We start from the raw sequence: 16,250 nt of genomic DNA on the forward strand, positions 1-16,250 counted from the left end.
TATAAATATAACTATATACCTAATGGACCCTCTTAATATTTGTGTGTTTTTTTATATGGTAATCCTCTCTTTGAAACATTGTTCTTCTTATTCTTATTTTTTTTACATATGTGAATTTGTGTTAATTTCGGTATTTTTGTATTTATTTGTGTTAATGTTCGTAAATTTGTTACAGAAACTTAGCCTTTGAGCGCCAATGAATAATAAAATTTGGAGCAGAGAAATAAACTAATCGCTGTGAGAGAGAGAGAGAGGGGGGGAATGAAAAGAGTCATTAAACGTGGTTAAGGTTATCTCATTTAATGACTTTTTTTTTTAAAAAAAAAGTCAGGACCAGACTTCATTCCACATCAGTGCAAAACAAAGGTTTATCTGCAATAATTGCAGAGTTTACATGAGGTGGGGCATTGTTGTCCCAAGTAGCAGTATTATTAAAATATAAAGCAAATTGAGCAAGAATGTGAGCTGGGACATTCGTTGAACGAGGGGAGAAAAGGAAGTTGCAAGCTGCAAAGGTGGCTGAGAGGTCCAGAATGTCGTCGATAACTAGACCAAGTTCAGTGCACGGCGAGGTCGTAGACAACATGAGCTGAACAATAGCAAGACAGTCAGAGATGATAATGACCTGGTGGAGATTGCGTTCTTTTGCAAGATGGAGGCCTTCGAGGATTGCCTTGGCTTCTGCTATATCCTGAGCAAGGATGGCGTGGATAGGTGCTATGCGGGAGGCGAGTACTAATCCCGAAGTGGTCCGGATAAGTACTCCTATGCCACAGTGATGGGTGGAGGTTTTGACCGCTGCGTCGACAGTGATGATGGTGTTGGAGGCAGATTGACAAGCGCGGCTGAAGGAGTTCGCAGTAGCTCGTGCAAGTGGAGGGCTGTCTACAGTGGAGGGATCTCGAGACTGGGGCTGGAGACCATCTAGGAGACGGGAAGTCCAGTCTAAGAGAAATCGGGGGTCGAGGCGAGGCTGACCGTTGCTTACTTGATTGCGGTACGTCCATCGTGACCAAGCCAAGGCCACAAAGAAACGAAAGGCGTCGGGGCTGAGAGACGTAGCTGCGTTGGAGAGGAAGCCTATACAGTCCGAGGTAAAGCGGGGATCTATAATATGGTCTAGATCGCAGCTTTGCCAAAGAGCATAGGCATCGGGGCACGTCCAAATTGCATGAGTTATCGTTTCGGGAGCCGATCTACAAAACAAGCAAACAGGGTTAGAAATAATTTTCCTCCTCGTGAGGGTGTCGTTGGTTGGTTTTAAGTCTGAAATGTTTAATAAAAGATATTTAAGATATTTATTACACGTAAATTTCTGTTAATGATTATTTTGTAAAATTAACAAAATCCTGATTGTTTAACAAACTTAATTTTGTTATTAGCTAATTACTCCTAGAGCCCAAAAAATACAATGTGCTCGACGGTCACTTGTGTATCCTTAAATTGAGTTTAACTCATTCATTCCGACCTAAGACCAATATGCCTTATGCCTTGTTTTAAGATGTTATTCTCATATGCAATATTTGGTAATTTATCTCGAGAAGCTACGCAACTTTCGAGGAAAAATTAGAATAAAAGATATATTCACCCCCTGAATTATGGTGGTGACGATAATATACTCCTTATATTATAAAATCGACCACTTTGCCCCTTAATATCAGTTTTTATAACATTTTTTGTCCTTCTGTTGATGTTGAGCTTAATCTGTTAGTCAATGTAAAGGAATGTCCGTAAATGCCCTTAACATCTATTAACAAAAATAAAAACTAAATTAAAAAATTAATAAATGAAAATTAATTTAAAAAACAAAAATCTTTTTCTCTCTTCTGAAGCTTCTCTCTCTTCTTCTTCTTCATCAGTTTTTCTCTCTATGCCCGACCGTTAAAGTGAACCACCACCACCTTCCGAATTGCTTTTAAACACGGTCTTTGAGCCTTTCATCTTCAGCCTCCGAACATCCGTCCCCGCGAAGTTTCCCAGCCAGTTTAACCCCGACCCGCGGAACGAGCGTTCGCTCCTAGCTCTCCGGCACAGCCACGAAGCCTCCAGAAGCTCGATCTCGCCGAAAACCAATCGTCGGACCCATTCCCCTCCAGATCTGCAGCTGGATCCCCTTGGTCGTCGAGCTCAACCTCTCTGGCAAGATCGTTCCTCATGTAAGCGCTCAGAATCTCATCTCGGGGATGGTGCGGCGAAAGAGAAACTTGGGGATCGCGATGAATGAGATTTGCGAGGTGGGTCGGCCAGAGGAATTCGTTCCTGAGATTCGCCGGATCTCTGGACATTTTCGTTTGTTCGACGAGGAGCTTTTTTTTTAATTGGAATTAGACGAGCTTTGACCAAGTGAGAACAACATATGACAATAGGATTTTTTTTCAATTTTTATTTTATTTTTATTCATATAAAATTGTATGTTTACGAAAATACCCTTATTTTTACTTATCACGTGACAAAAACGTGTTAAGTTAACTGACGGAATCTCAAAAAAATAAACAGAAGGACTACATTGAAAAAAAACCAAAGATTAAGGGGACAATATCAAGATTTTAAAGTACGAGGGGTGCCTTCTCGTTACCGCCATATTTTAGGAGGCAAATATGTCTTTTATTAAAAAAAAAATTGACGTTAACCCACTTACCCCAAAAATAAATAGGTTTTATACCTGAGAAATGAGACTGATTGTAGAAGATTCTAAGCCATTCTAAGAGGATGAGTCTCAAAACCCCCAATTCGACCTCCAAATCCCTAATCGGTTGAAAATCAATAATTTTTTTTTTTTGAATAGTCGAAATCGCAATGGACGCGAAAGACATTCTGGGATTGCCAAAGACGACCGGGATTTCAGTACAGGAGAGGAAGCCCAGAGCTCCGAAGGACTCACAGAGGAAGCCAGATGGCATTTCGCGGGAGGTTTGTCTCTCCAATTCTAGGGTTTTCGAGCGAGTTCGGATTTCGACGAATTAGAACTCATTCGCTTTCTTTGAATCTTCAGGTCTACGCACTTACCGGTGGAATTCCACCGGTCATGCCAACAATTGACCCGTCGCAACTGAAAAAAAGGCCTCAAATTGATGAAAAGGTTTTCCTCTATGTTCTATCCTGTATTGAGCTCTGATATTCATGCCATGTCATAATGTTGAATGATGTCGATGGTGCTTCCTTTTTAGATCAGTTGGCAGTGGCTTCCTTTTACTAGCTCTGCCCGGAAGGACAATTTGCAGCTTTTTCATTGGGTGAGCTTTTTCATTTTCTCCCAATCCAGGAAAGTTTGTCGATTGCTTAGATCTGCCGTTTTTTCTAGTTAGGGCTTCTGAGTTTTTGATCCGCAGGTCAGGGTTGTAAATGGAGTCCCACCAACGGGCGACTATTCGTTTGCCAAGTATAACAAGGTACGACTTTTACATGAATTGGCATCGTAATCTGGCCGTGTGAAAATGATAAATTTGTTTACGCATTGCAGTCTGTTGATGTTGTGCAATACACGGATGAGGAGTACGAGAAATATTTGGCTGATCCTGTAGGTATCAAATTAAGACAACTTTAATTTAATCAGCGTTTTTATGCTGAATTTTTTTTATTTTAATTTATAACACCCATTTCCCATTCTTACCTTAATTTAGATGTGGACCAAACAAGAGACAGACAAATTGTTTGAGCTGTGCAAGCAATTCGATCTTCGCTTCATTGTGGTAGCTGATAGATTCCCATCGTCTCGCACGATGGAGGAGTTGAAGGATCGGTATTATAGTGGTATGTCGATTTTTGTGTTCTGTTTGCTTTGCATCTTCGCGTGTTATTACTATATGAGTTTTATTTGTACCCGTGACTTCCTTGCGCAAATAGATGGAACGTCATTGAACTTCATTGTTCAATTTTTTTTTTTTTTTTTTTTTTTTTGCTTTTTGCAGTGTCTCGAGCTGTAGTCGTTGCCAGAGCTTCATCTTCTGGAGATGTTTCAGGTCACCCTCTCCTCAAGGTATGAGGATCATAGATTGTCATAAATAGCTATTTAGTTATTATCATTGTTTTAAAAGGCGTTTTCAAGGCGCGCCTAAAGGCGCGCCTTGAGGCGGGGCGGTCGGAAAAAGCCTCAAGGCTTAAGCCTGGAAAAAAAAAAGTCGACTTGCGCCTTCTGGTTTTTAGGCGTGCGCCTTGAGCGTACGCTCTGAAAATTTTCGCCCAGATTCGCATGAATTAGGGCAGTTTTTTTTTTTTTTTTTAAAGGCCCAATTTAAAAGTTTGGGCTTTTGCTGGGCCTTATTTGGGTTTTATTTAAGTAAAAGATTAATAAAACGTAAATTAGGGTTTTTTTAACACATAACCAGAATGTAAGTCTAAAACTAGTATTTAATGGTTTGCTGGGCTTTTGCTGGGCCTTTCTTGGGTTTTATTTAAGTAAAAGATTAATAAAACGTAAATTAGGGTTTTTTTAACACATAACCAGAATCTAAGTCTAAAACTAGTATTTAATGGTTTTCATTATCTGATATATATAACTCTAAACCTGGTCTAAAATGTAGATTACCGTTTTTTTGGGTTTTCATTGTTAAACTAGTATATGAAAGTTAAAACTAAGCACTATCAGCCTAAATTTATTTTGGAATGATACCAGATTTATACAGAAAATTAATTTATGCCTATCTTTTGAGGCTTACGCCTCAATACGCCTTGAGGCTTACGCCTCGCCTCAAAAACATAAATCGCCTCGATTACCGTTTACGCCTTTTAAAACTATGGTTATTATTCTCTAAAACTTAAAAATAAAAATTTCTCGTACATTTCATTTTTGTCAAATCATATTACCATGCTAAAAACTAACCCGGTTTATGCTCTCTCTGATTTAGGAACCTTACAAAGTATCACAAGAGAAAGAGCGCAAGCGAGCATTATCGATGGTACTCTCTCAAACAAAACTACAAGAGCGAAAAGATACGGAGGTCTGATTCTGTCTATGGTTTTAGGAGCACCCTTTTTACGCCCTCCATGTATGGCACCTAATCCACACACACACACACACACACATGCAGGTTCTCACAGAAGCAAAAAGAATTACAGAGTCTCGGATTGCTGCAAAGGTAATTTCGATACTTCTGAACGTTTGTTAGTTTGTTTAAGCCAGAATTTCACAATCATGTGTTACGGCTCAGGATTTGGATCTCGTGATGGGAGCCGTTTGTAATCAAGAATACCCAAGAACACTGATCTTTACTCAAAAACACTATCTCTTCTCGTTTTGAAAGTTTTAGTCATTTGGTTGGAGGCTTCTTCATTGGATATAAAAGAGACCCACTGCATAATTAGCAAAATTAAACCCTTTTTGCATAATTAGTTCAATTAAACCCTTTTTGCATAATTAGTTAACCTTAATTCTGAATAATAAAATGCGTGATTACAAATCCTTATTTCCAAATTTTAAACAGCCTAGTTCCATAATTAAAATCCGTATTGGCTAAAAATGTAACATAATGCGTGGAGGACTGATCTTCAGTATGAGACCAGAATTATAGTATAATTCTGGTTTTAAATAAGCTACCAATTTACTTGCCGCACTAATGAATTTCACCTTCTCGCTTAGGTTGCCGAAGAGCCTGAATTGCCCATTGCAAGTGCCGGCACTGAAAATGCTGAGAAGGCTAACAATGCACAAGAGGATGTCCCATCACCTTCTAACACTGCTCAGCCTCCTTCTGGAATTGTACCTTCGATGCCGATACCAGACAATGCCGCGACTATTGCTTCTCTTCGAATGGTATTATTTCTCATGACTCTTTCAGCCCTGACGTGAAGACTAATATTTGGTTTATAAGTAGGATTAATAGCACAATTAATTCCTGTATTATCATCAGCTCGCGTATTGTGTTCATAAACTATTTTTGGTGCAAACTGGTCCTGGAAGTATCATTTTGAAGCTTTTTATTTTATTTTTTTTTTTTTTTTTATGAATTTCAACACCTAGACATCTTAAAACACGTCTACATGCTTCTGTAACTTATTAATTTGATAAGAGTTAATTAAATTATATTCCGACCTGAAAAACACATGAAAGTTTGACAATTTTGGAATTTTGTTCATGATTTACGAAGCCATTTTTTTGGCATTGTCTCCTTATCATCTTCTCATGTTGTCATGGTAAGAGAACATTGCACTGCCATTGATCTATATATGAAGAGTTTCCATAGGAACTGATTATGAGATTTGTGGTTTGACTGATTACAGCTTCGGGTGTATCTGAGAACGTACGCACTTGATCAGATGGTACAAGCTGCTAGTGCATCTGCTGGACTTAGAACTATCAAGCGCGTCGAGCAAACTTTACAAGAACTTGGGGTTTGTTCACTTTTTCTATTCATTATTCACTTGTTCTTTTTTGGCACACGTATTATGCTTGTCAATTTTATGAAGCCCTAGAAAATTGTTGCAATAATTAGAGTTTTCGCGCACATTATCTCTGGTGAAGTATCTCGTTTTAACTCAATTTTTTTGTACGTGGGTTACTCTTTCTGTCGATGCTACTGTTATCGTGGTTAATACAAAAAATAACAGTGACCATTTTATGGCGTATGCAATTCTTTGAGAACATGTAAATTGGGACTCAACTCGTCCGCAATATATTGTTAAATTATTGTTATTACCTGTTTAATGTTTTTTTCCGGGCCGAGAGACGATTTTATAAAGCCATGAGTAATTAGTGGTGCCTTGAATCTTCACAGGTTAATCTAAAGCCAAGAGTTCCAACTAAAGCCGTCTGTGGTGAGCATCTTGAGCTAAGGAAAGAAATACTAACTCTACTCAATCTGCAGAAGCAGGTATTAGAGGTTCTATTTTAGATCATTTTTTCAACCAAATAAGTTGGGTGTACACGAGGCTTGTATCTTCTCTTTGCTCTGTCATTAAATATATATGGTTATCAGTTGCAGTACAAGGAAGCAGAAGGTTCATTGTTTCGTGACAATCCTTATGAAACCCCAGGGACACCCAAGGTCAGTATACCTTAAAGTCGGTTTGCTTGAATTGTTTTTTATATCTTATTTTATAATTATACTAATAGCTTTACCATTGTGGGAACTAGGATCGCATGTTCGTTCCAGACTCAATGAGCCACGGAGGTAATGTATCAATGCCATCTGAAACTTGTGTAGTCTGTTTCTGAGATGATTCAATTTGTTTTGTTTTTGTATTTTAATGTTTTCAGGCGAAAGGATCGGTAAAAGGGACCAGAAGCGCAAGGTATATACGCCAAATTATTATTATTATTATTATTATTTATTAATCAACAACATTTTGAATATTTCAGGCTCCAGGAAGGATATCAGAGGCTCCATCTTCTCCGGCGAACAAAAGACCTCGGAAGTTTAAGGCCTCGGATTTGTAGTCCCCAACATGATAATCTCTCCATTGCAGAGTCTATTTGGTCTCATCTCCTGAAATGTATCTGGTGATACAAGGTCGTCGCATAACTAAGATTTTAAGGAACTTCATATAAAAAGGACGAGCTGATATTTGTTGTATACTTGTATATACCCAAGAAGCCGGTGGGCGATGGAGATGAACTTTTTTCTTCTTCTTTCATCTCAGTTTTAGAATCGTGATGCTCTGTAAACACGTCACCAATATCATTTGGGAAACTTGATAAACCAAGCATTGTGTGACACACCATTTGAAAATAAAATCATATTTTGGTAGTCTTAGGAAAACCAAGCATTTTTAGTGATGAAAAGTCATAAATGTCCTAACTTATTTTCTTCCTTCATCAAAGTACATGAGTTCTCAATTAAATCAATTTAACAAAATAGAAAAAAAAAAAAAAAAAAAAAAGGAGCAAAATCCACACCCACACACGGCGAACCCACGCACGGCAAACCCTCACGCACGAATGGGTAAGTTTCGATCCCTAATTCGACAATATTTTGTAAGAGATTTGTTTGATTTTAAAAAAAAAAAAAAAAAAGAGTGGGTTCGTCATGTAGGATCCAGGAAAAAAGTTCGAATTTGTTGTCTGTAATTTCGAACTTTATAGCTGTTATTTCGATTGCATTTCGAAGCTTACGATGCCCACGCCCTAATTCCTTTAAACTCAAATTTGTTGGGCCTTCTATGTAGTTAACCAGTTGAGAGAAGAAAAATGGGTAAGTTTTGATCCCTAATTCGATGATATTTTGTAAGAGAGTTGTTTGATTTCCTGAAAAAAGGAGTTTGGGTTCGTCATGTAGGATCCAGGAAAAAAGTTCGAATTTGTTGTCTGTAATTTCGAACTTTATAGCTGTTATTTCGATTGCATTTCGAAGCTTACGATGCCCATGCCCTAATTCCTTTAAACTCAAATTTGTTGGGCCTTCTATGTAGTTAACCAGTTGAGAGAAGAAAAATGGGTAAGTTTTGATCCCTAATTCGATGATATTTTGTAAGAGAGTTGTTTGATTTCCTGAAAAAAGGAGTTTGGGTTCGTCATGTTGGGTTCAGGAAAAAGTTCGAATTTGTTGTCTGTAATTTTGAACTTTATAGCTGTTATTTCGATTTCATTTCGAACTTTTTAACTTGTACAGATTTGACTTCTAATGTATACTTTTTAACTTCTTAACAGGTTCAAACGTTAATATATGTTGTTTATTTGATGGTACTTGGGGTGAACAAAGGTACAAAATGGGAATATACTAATGAATCGCGATTCGAACTGCGTGTACTCGCGAAAGACATATCTCGGGCGGAGCTATTAATCGCTATGTACGAAGCTTTTTGTGTCGATGAGTCGTTATACGATTTGAAACTTGAAGCTGCGTATGTTTGGGCTAGAAGACTCTGAAATCTATTACGTAATGGATTAAGAGTTTTCAGTTATTTTATGTAATGGATTTCATAGTTTTCAGTTATTTTATGTAATAGATTTAAGAGTTTTCAGTTATTTTATGTAATGGATTTCAGAGTTTTAAGTTATTTTATGTAATGGATTTTAGACATTTCAGGTTATTCAAGTGTTGAATTTAAGACATTTCAGTTATTTTTTGTAAAGGATTTCAGAGTTTTCAATTAGTTTATGTGTTTGATTTCAGACATTTCAAGTTATTCATGTGTTGGATCTCAGACATTTCAGGTTATTCATGTAATGTATTTCAGAGGTTTCAATTATTTTATGTAATGGATTTCAGAGTTTTAAGTTATTTTATGTAATGGATTTCAGACATTTCAGTTATTTTTTGTAATGGATTTCAGACATTTCAGTTATTTTTTGTAATGGATTTCAGACATTTCAGTTAGTTTATGTGTTTGATTTCAGACATTTCAGGTTATTCATGTGTTGGATTTCAGACATTTCAGGTTATTCATGTGTTGGATTTCAGACATTTCAGGTTATTCATGTGTTGAATTTCAGACATTTCAGTTATTTTTTGTAATGGATTTCAGAGGTTTCAGTATACATTACAAACCCAAATTTCATAAAAAAAAAAACTAGTCTCCAAAACTACCAAAGTAATTATCAGTAAACATTAGAAGGCATAATGAGAGGAGGCATTGGTCTTCCAGCCCAAACATACGCAACTTCAAGTTTCAAATCGTATAACGACTCATCGACACAAAAAGCTTTGTACATAGCGAGTAATAGCTCCGCCCGAGATATGTCTTTCGCGAGTGCACGCAGTTCGAATCGCGATTCATTAGTATATTCCCATTTTTTACCTTTGTTCACCCAAGTACCATAAAATAAACAACATATATTAACGTTTGAACCTGTTAAGAAGTTAAAAAGTATACATTAGAAGTCAAATCTGTACAAGTTAAAAAGTTCGAAATGAAATCGAAATAACAGCTATAAAGTTCGAAATTACAGACAACAAATTCGAACTTTTTCCTGAACCCAACATGACGAACCCAAACTCATTTTTTCAGGAAATCAAACAACTCTCTTACAAAATATCATCGAATTAGGGATCGAAACTTACCCATTTTTTTTCTCTCAACTGGTTAAGTACATAGAAGGCCCAACAAATTTGAGTTTAAAGGAATTAGGGCGTGGGCATCGTAAGCTTCGAAATGCAATCGAAATAACAGCTATAAAGTTCGAAATTACAGACAACAGATTCGAACTTTTTCCTGGATCCCACATGACGAACCAAACTATTTTTTTTTTCTTCAGGAAATCAAACAAATCTCTTACAAAATATCGTCGAATTAGGGATCGAAACTTACCCATTCGTGCGTGGGGGTTTGCCGTGCGTGGGATTTGCCGTGGGTTCGCCGTGCGTGGGTGTGGGTTTTGCTCCCCCTTTTTTTTTTTTTTTTCCTATTTTGTTAAACTGATTTAATTGGGAACTCATGTACTCTGATGAATGAAGAAAATAAGTAAGGGCATTTATGACTTTTCATCACTAAAAATGCTTTGTTTTCCTAAGACTACCAAAATATGGTTTTATTTTCAAATGGTGTGTCACACAATGCTTGGTTTATCAAGTTTCCCTATCATTTACAAGCATAGAGTATATTGCAGATCATTTACAAAAAAAAGTGCAGTCTGGAACAAACAAAATCAAGAAAGAGATTCTTGGGACCTCCCTTATTCAATTCTCTCATGGATGCAACAATTTGGGTCACTTGGGGTAATTTCCCGGTCAATAATGCCAGGGCCACATGGGTATTAGTCGGCTCTAACCCGAAGAGATTACATAACATTACTAGCAAACCTTTTATTAGAGTGATTTCCCATTCAATGGAGTTATTATATTAGACTCTGAACTAGAATAACGTTGCAATGGTAGTTTCATTGTTAACCTACACACTTGTGCTTCCTTGCCTCGGACAATCTCGCAGCAAACCTAAATTCGCAATCCATTTGTCAAAAGACTTATGGTTATTGTGTCCCAAAAACAACAAATGTGAGATGATAGAAGGGAATGTTGTCACCTGATAAGTGCAACTCGATTACTAGTCTCGGTTCCTCTTTGAGTTGTGTCGTCGGGGAATAATCCGGTGTGTGGATGTGGCATCGAAACGGGTCGGTCCAACAAGTCCCTCCCGATCTTAGCAAGCCTCGCGAGATTCGTGCGGCTTGCATTGTCCATCTTCGCCTCCCTTGGTTTGATTGCGTTATACTGAATCCTCAAATAGTTGTTGCCATAGCCTCGGAGGATGAACGACGTGTAAATATCGACCATGTCGTCATTTGCCCTAAACATTACGTCGAACAACGGCGAGAGTCCCTTCTCGACGCTGAACACCCAATCAAGCAGGCCACCTAGACCGATCTCGTGACCTGCCCGCTTTTCCAACGACCCGGTTCCCAGAGAGAGCACTAGAAAGTTTCCGTAATCTTGAGAGTTGTGCTGGCTCTCTTTTACTTGTAACATCATCTTGGCTTCGCGTATCGCGAGCAATGTCTATTAGTGACATAATAATAATACTTAGTTACAAAAAGATTAGTGAAAAAATTTAGGATTTTGTTCTAGAGTTGGGTGTAGTACGGGGTTATTGGCAGCGAGTCCACCATCAACTAGGAAGTGGTGATCACCGTCGGCTGAGAACTTTCTGAACGGGAAATAACACGGCGCCGCGGAAGTACTCAATATCACATCTTCCAATCTCACTTTGGATTTGTTCTTTTTTGCCTACCTCAACAATGTTAATTACAACATTATCAATGTTCATTCTTTGTTGTGCTAAAAAAACAAGACTGTCTAGGGTACTTTGGTGACTAGGCAAAAGGTTGACCGAGATTAACTGTTGTTAAAAAAAAGCATTGACACCCAATTCCCAAATCTATGAACAAGAAACAACCTGGTGAGATGAAAAGATTATTGGACGCAAGTTTTGCATGTCATAAGCGGGAACAACAAGGTTGGTGAGAGTGTGGGCCAAAAGCGTGTCCCTGGAAAAATCGTTGATCTTTTGCTGGAGATGAATTCCGTCATACTCTGGTGACTTGAGCCTTGTCAGGGCCCAGACCCCGGCCACAGCGACCCACCCCAAGACCTTCCCGAACAAGCCTTCGGCTTCTCTCCAACCGGACGCCTGTTGCCTCGCTGGCTTGGCTTCCTCGGAAAATATCTTTGGCCCTTCCTCGAAGTAGAACTTGTTGATGGACCGGGCTGGGACGGGCCTTCCATTATGGGCCACTGACGGAGCCGCGAGCATGGCTGCCACGATGCCTCCCGTGCTCGTCCCCGCTATCACGTCAAAGTAGTCCGCTATTCTCACCTCGGGACCGTCCAGTTCCTGAAAAATATTCATGATTGTACTTGGTTACTATTCTTCCAACACAAACAACATTCTATATATACTATTATTAGGTAGATATTATATGTTTAGATGATGAACTTGAAGTTGTTGCTCAAGGAATGCAAGGATGGTGGCGGGGACGATGCCTCGAATCCCACCACCGTCGATGCTTAGAATTGTCGTTGGTTTGCTACCACGAGTTGATGATCTCCGTCTAGATTCATCCGCCATTATTATTCAATCAATATTCAACAGAATTGGCGAGTTTGTTATATGTATGTGTTTATAAGGAAAAATAGGGTTGATGATATGTAATGACAAGGTTTATTCTTTGCTTGAATGCAAGAATGTTGATTTGGAATATTCTTTGTGGTTCAATTAACGCTATACTACTGCTTTCACTTTTCTTTTTCTTTTCCGTATACAGTTGGAAAAGCACCTATATACATATATATAAACACTGTATAACGTTCATCGCATCTGAGTCATATGTCCTCGCACACTTTGGTGGCTGCTATGACCCTTTTTTCTGTGAATATTTATACCCACTTTAGTCATTGCAATTAAAAAAAAAAAAAAAAAAAAACCCTTAAAAATAAGACACGGTTATTTAGTCTAACGGTACGTAAAACAGTATACAGAGCAAACCTTATACCTCACATGCAAGGCACGTGAGACATCATGGGAGTCGCATAGTGAAGTTGAATGGAGGGCAATTGTGGAATGGCGCTTTTTTGGCACCACGTACTCTTTTATCTTATAAACAAACTACATTTGAGTTATTGATGATAGGAAGAGGATCTACCCATGAAAAGAAAAAGAAAAAAGAAAACTTTTTTTTTTTTTTTTTTTTTTTTAAATGGTTGACTTCGAAGAATACAATTTGAGTCAGTAATCTCTCATGTCTAGAAAGGGTCACTAGTGTTAGAGGAGGTAGATCAATCAAGCGATGACTTCATGTCCTTTTTGGGAACTTCTTGGCTTCCTCAGAACTCTCTCAATCTCAATATCAACAAACCAAATGCCAAAGCCAAAACCAAGCGCTCTCAGTCTTTTTGCAGCCTTGGAAATCAAAGAGCAACCGCGTGGCCTTCCATTGCGGCTGCGCTTTTTGGGTCGGGCTTCATCTTATGCCCGCTGCTCGATGGGATGCACGCAAGGGTCGATCTTGTGGTCTACGATCAAGGAGCGATCCAAATCGGCCCACTTCACACAAACATCTTGGTAAATTAAAAAAAAAAATATCAAAACTTTGCCTTAAAAGAGAGTGAATAAAAGACGCCCAATTTGTGGTTTTGGTGTAAATAATAGGTTCCGTTTCTGCTCGGTTTGTTCTACTGCACCGTTGGATCGCTTCAACTGTTCTGGGACGAAAAAAAGTCCAGAGATTCCCGAGAACATCCTAGAGAAAGCCGTCTCTTCATTCATGTAAGTTTCTTCGAGAAAATTGTATTAATTTCGGGGGTATGTATATCATCTTTGTTTCAAGCGCAGAGCTCTTGTTGTTTTCTTGGAAGTGAGCGCTGAAATGTACAAAGCCGGGATCGCAGACAATGTCGAGGCCTACGTTTTATTAGGCTTAGCCGAGCTGATATGGCTGTGGCTCGACCGAACATCTATCGGGTTCGTTCTCGCGTGCGTCGTTGGAATCGCTTGCCCATTTGCCAAAATTCCGTTGATGAAGTAAAGCATTTGTCTTTCAGACTTTTAGGGTTGAAAGCTCTTTCGAAGACTGAAGCTTGCTTACTTATTGCAGGTTCTTCCACCTTTGGTATTATCCACAGCCAAACATGCAGATCTTCGGCCAGGTAATCAAACTACTATGATGAATGAGTTTCTCTAAAACAGAATACTGATTGGAGTTTTGTTTGTGTAGGGACTAGTGAGCTGGACAATCACTTGCTACTTCGCTTACATTACACGCTGTTCTTGATCAATTTATCGCGGTGGCTCAAATCGTCACTCTCTGATGATCATAGTTACGAGGGCTGACTCAAAAGTACAAAAAAATACATCAACGTGTAATGACAATCCAGGATTCCAAAATAACAAAAGAGACTTTATATTCTTTCCTTGGTTTGGGTGTGTTTGACAATGTTGTGGGTTACAGAAGAAACATAAAAGTGATGATGATCCCGAATTTTCTAATCAATAATTGTCGAAGAAGACGTTCGTGATATCGGGGAACTTCTCTTTGATCGCGGCTTTGATACCTGAAGCTATTGAGTCGGGACCCGAGTACTTTACGAAACAATCGCTGCCTCTGACCGCCAGAACCTCGACACTTCCGCCAAAGTTTTTAATGGCGGGTCTCAATATGTCGAGATGACCATTCACAGCCTGCAAATCAAAATCAAAACGCACTCTCTTCGTCACTCGTTCCAAATGTTATGAATGGCCGAAAAGAGAATGAGAACTTTGTAATGTTTATAGTCAGTTAGTCATAGTCCACACAACTCAAACGAGCACTGAACCCAAATTAACAGGATTCGGCCGAAGATGAGCAAACCTTATAACAATTTTTCATTCTCACCTGGACGGTGGTTTCATTGGGCTGATCGTCGAAGACTTGTCGAACATCCTTGAGAGAGTCTCCGAACTTTTCCTTGAGAGCTCGCTCGATGCCCATCTTCATCGTCGTCGTCGAGCTAGGGCAGCTCTCACAAGCCCCTATTATAACAAACTCATTCATGGCCTTATAAAAGAAAATCGTAGAAAAGCGGAAACAAAAAAGGAAGCTTTGTTATATTTGTTCGATTGGGACCTTGGAGCTGGAGAGAAACGACACCGTCTTCCACGGAAACGACATCGACGTTTCCACCGTCGGAGATGAGATACGGTCGGACTTCCTCGAGAACCAAGTCCACGTTCCCGACGTTGAGTTCGAGTTGCTGAGGCGACGAAGAAGAGACGGAATTGGAATCAGTCGAAGCTTTGACGGAGGCAGTTGCGATGGCTCTGCGTCGGATTGTGGGCAGGGATTGAGGGTATCGGTCATGGGTTTTGAGTGAGAAGTTCGGGGATGGACGTGCGAGTTTGGACGAAAGTCCCGTGGTTGTGAGAGACGCCATGGATGAGAAAGCTCGGAGCTATATTTTTGGGTTTTTGTTTTGTCGTCTAAAATTGAGAAGAGTGAGATTGAGTTGAGTTCGTGATTTTGAGAAGGTACGGGTTCCTATAGTAAACACGAGTTAGATGACCCGCACGGTGCCGCGAGAAACGGATTTCTATTCGAGGAAATGTCGGCATAAATACTCAATGTTTTCAGAAACATACACTTAAATATCAATTCTTTTTTTCGCGACAAAATACCTAATATTAGATTTTAATTCCACCGTTAAATAAATCCGTTAAATCTAACGGAAATCCACATGAAAAGCTCAAATTAAACATGGTTTAATGTTTTTTTTTCACAAAAATAACTAAAAATTAATACGTCATTTTAATAATAATTTTTTTTTTTAATTATAAACGACTTCTATATTATAATTAGACATTAATAGTATTATTAAAATGATTTTATATTTATTTATTTATATTAATCAAGTATGACAATATTCTTTTTATTGAAAATGTTTAATTGATTTTTTAATATAAAAAAACTTTTTTAGTAATATTATTTATTGCTTGATTATAATATCAAAGTTATTTTTAGTTAATTTTTTTGTTATAAAATTTTCGATAAAAAAAGATCAAAAATGACTCTACATTCTATATAATACACATTAATTCAAATTTTTTAATGGTTAGTACCAATTATTTAACAAATTTGATTGATTACGAATAGTTATTTGTGTTGTTATAACATTTTAATAAAAAATATTTTCAAACATGATTAATATAAATAAATGAATATGAAATCGTTTTAATAATACTATTAATGTCTAATTATAACATAAAATTCGTTTATAATTAAAAAAAATTAGTATTAAAAATGATATTATTAATTTTAAGTTAATTGTATAAGAAAAACGTTAAATCATGTTTAATTTGAGGTTTTCATGTGAATTTCTGTTATATTTAACGGATTTATTTAACTATGGAAT

The 16,250-nt window shown here is 38.0% G+C and overlaps 5 protein-coding genes across 6 annotated transcripts; 2 read left to right on the plus strand and 3 right to left on the minus strand.

Annotated features, from left to right (window-relative positions):
• Window positions 1-340: 340 nt before the first annotated feature.
• On the minus strand, window positions 341-2,285 carry LOC149389985 (uncharacterized). The gene is made up of 2 exons (XM_089622788.1): window positions 1,991-2,285; window positions 341-1,266 (listed from the first exon to the last, which is right to left on the minus strand). The coding sequence occupies exons 1-2, from the start codon at window positions 2,283-2,285 to the stop codon at window positions 341-343; spliced, it is 1,221 nt and encodes a 406-aa protein (XP_089478914.1).
• Window positions 2,286-2,683: 398 nt separating this feature from the next.
• On the plus strand, window positions 2,684-7,583 carry LOC149389986 (myb-like transcription factor family protein). Of its 2 annotated transcripts, XM_089621558.1 has the most exons (16): window positions 2,684-2,910; window positions 2,993-3,079; window positions 3,168-3,233; window positions 3,330-3,389; window positions 3,461-3,517; window positions 3,621-3,750; window positions 3,909-3,976; window positions 4,845-4,937; window positions 5,028-5,075; window positions 5,576-5,749; window positions 6,217-6,327; window positions 6,711-6,806; window positions 6,912-6,980; window positions 7,070-7,106; window positions 7,193-7,227; window positions 7,295-7,583. In XM_089621558.1, exons 1-16 carry the CDS (start codon window positions 2,797-2,799, stop codon window positions 7,370-7,372), a joined length of 1,323 nt encoding a protein of 440 aa, XP_089477684.1. In that variant the 5' UTR covers window positions 2,684-2,796; the 3' UTR covers window positions 7,373-7,583. The 2 variants fall into 2 exon arrangements, with proteins under 2 accessions (XP_089477684.1, XP_089477685.1); XM_089621559.1 differs by lacking the exon at window positions 2,684-2,910 and having other exon boundaries at window positions 3,173-3,233.
• A 2,847-nt stretch (window positions 7,584-10,430) lies between these two features.
• LOC149389987 (patatin-like protein 2) lies at window positions 10,431-12,479 on the minus strand. The gene is made up of 5 exons (XM_089621560.1): window positions 12,304-12,479; window positions 11,764-12,201; window positions 11,451-11,594; window positions 10,894-11,366; window positions 10,431-10,805 (listed from the first exon to the last, which is right to left on the minus strand). Exons 1-5 carry the CDS (start codon window positions 12,433-12,435, stop codon window positions 10,757-10,759), a joined length of 1,236 nt encoding a protein of 411 aa, XP_089477686.1. The 5' UTR covers window positions 12,436-12,479; the 3' UTR covers window positions 10,431-10,756.
• A 518-nt stretch (window positions 12,480-12,997) lies between these two features.
• Window positions 12,998-14,196, plus strand: LOC149389988 (insulin-induced protein). The gene is given in 7 exon segments (XM_089621561.1): window positions 12,998-13,428; window positions 13,516-13,580; window positions 13,582-13,632; window positions 13,699-13,887; window positions 13,961-14,012; window positions 14,081-14,116; window positions 14,119-14,196. Coding segments are annotated over 7 exon segments (738 nt in total). The 5' UTR covers window positions 12,998-13,161.
• Window positions 14,197-14,242: 46 nt separating this feature from the next.
• On the minus strand, window positions 14,243-15,370 carry NFU1 (NFU domain protein 1). The gene is made up of 3 exons (XM_089621562.1): window positions 14,969-15,370; window positions 14,738-14,874; window positions 14,243-14,544 (listed from the first exon to the last, which is right to left on the minus strand). The coding sequence occupies exons 1-3, from the start codon at window positions 15,273-15,275 to the stop codon at window positions 14,353-14,355; spliced, it is 636 nt and encodes a 211-aa protein (XP_089477688.1). The 5' UTR covers window positions 15,276-15,370; the 3' UTR covers window positions 14,243-14,352.
• Between the last annotated feature and the right edge of the window lie 880 nt (window positions 15,371-16,250).

Source organism: Urtica dioica, chromosome 8 (genome assembly GCF_054948205.1).
Source record: "Urtica dioica subsp. dioica isolate 48M chromosome 8, U.dioica_male_clone48M_v1_H2, whole genome shotgun sequence".
Classification (NCBI taxonomy): domain Eukaryota; kingdom Viridiplantae; phylum Streptophyta; class Magnoliopsida; order Rosales; family Urticaceae; genus Urtica; species Urtica dioica.

Coding starts and splice junctions, on each gene's coding strand:
- LOC149389985 (XM_089622788.1), bottom strand. CDS start 2,285: ATGTCCAGAGATCCGGCGAATCTCAGGAACGAATTCCTCTGGCCGACC. Junction 1,267..1,990: donor CGCTCGTTCCGCGGGTCGGG/GTTAAACTGGCT, acceptor TAAACATTTCAG/ACTTAAAACCAACCAACGAC.
- LOC149389986 (XM_089621558.1), top strand. CDS start 2,797: ATGGACGCGAAAGACATTCTGGGATTGCCAAAGACGACCGGGATTTCA. Junction 4,938..5,027: donor AAGAGCGAAAAGATACGGAG/GTCTGATTCTGT, acceptor ACACACATGCAG/GTTCTCACAGAAGCAAAAAG. Junction 6,981..7,069: donor AAACCCCAGGGACACCCAAG/GTCAGTATACCT, acceptor TGTGGGAACTAG/GATCGCATGTTCGTTCCAGA.
- LOC149389987 (XM_089621560.1), bottom strand. CDS start 12,435: ATGGCGGATGAATCTAGACGGAGATCATCAACTCGTGGTAGCAAACCA. Junction 12,202..12,303: donor TCCTTGAGCAACAACTTCAA/GTTCATCATCTA, acceptor AATATTTTTCAG/GAACTGGACGGTCCCGAGGT. Junction 10,806..10,893: donor AATCGAGTTGCACTTATCAG/GTGACAACATTC, acceptor TTGCGAATTTAG/GTTTGCTGCGAGATTGTCCG.
- NFU1 (XM_089621562.1), bottom strand. CDS start 15,275: ATGGCGTCTCTCACAACCACGGGACTTTCGTCCAAACTCGCACGTCCA. Junction 14,875..14,968: donor CGTTTCTCTCCAGCTCCAAG/GTCCCAATCGAA, acceptor TTGTTATAATAG/GGGCTTGTGAGAGCTGCCCT. Junction 14,545..14,737: donor CCAATGAAACCACCGTCCAG/GTGAGAATGAAA, acceptor TTTGATTTGCAG/GCTGTGAATGGTCATCTCGA.